This window comes from Buceros rhinoceros, unplaced genomic scaffold (assembly GCF_000710305.1).
Source record: "Buceros rhinoceros silvestris isolate BGI_N320 unplaced genomic scaffold, ASM71030v1 scaffold38805, whole genome shotgun sequence".
Lineage (NCBI taxonomy): Eukaryota > Metazoa > Chordata > Aves > Bucerotiformes > Bucerotidae > Buceros > Buceros rhinoceros.
In genome coordinates, this window is record NW_010415336.1 from 6,463 (window position 1) to 6,776 (window position 314).

General features: G+C 45.2%; 1 protein-coding gene across 1 annotated transcript in view; it reads left to right on the plus strand.

Moving 5' to 3' along the window:
• Positions 1-278: 278 nt before the first annotated feature.
• LOC104494532 (integrin alpha-4-like) overlaps positions 279-314 on the plus strand; it is a gene marked incomplete at both ends in the record, with an annotated part of 13,235 nt that continues 13,199 nt past the window's right edge. The window contains one exon of the mRNA XM_010137383.1: positions 279-313. Coding sequence (XP_010135685.1) covers positions 279-313 — 35 coding nt within the window. The remainder of the gene's footprint in view (position 314) is intronic.

The following is a 314-nucleotide window of genomic DNA, read 5'->3' on the forward strand; positions in this document are numbered from 1 at the left end:
ATGTAATGTCACTTCCTATCTTATTTGCAATAATGATGAAGCAAATCCTCACTGCCAACCTATCATGTTCAGAACTAGTATGCTGCCTTTGGCTATGTGCAATTGTACCTTTGTTCAAGAAGAAAGTGAAAAGCCTCCATGGCCTGTGTAAGACAGAGGTCAGATCTACCAAACTTGAATTACTGCAGTCTCCCTGAGGGTTCTTGGGTGCTCTGGTTACCCACCACGTGTCCCTTCAGCATGTCCCCTGGTTCAGAGCATTGGTCTTTGTGTCCTAGGCAACACCAATGGAGAGTACTGTGGGAAGACTTGTT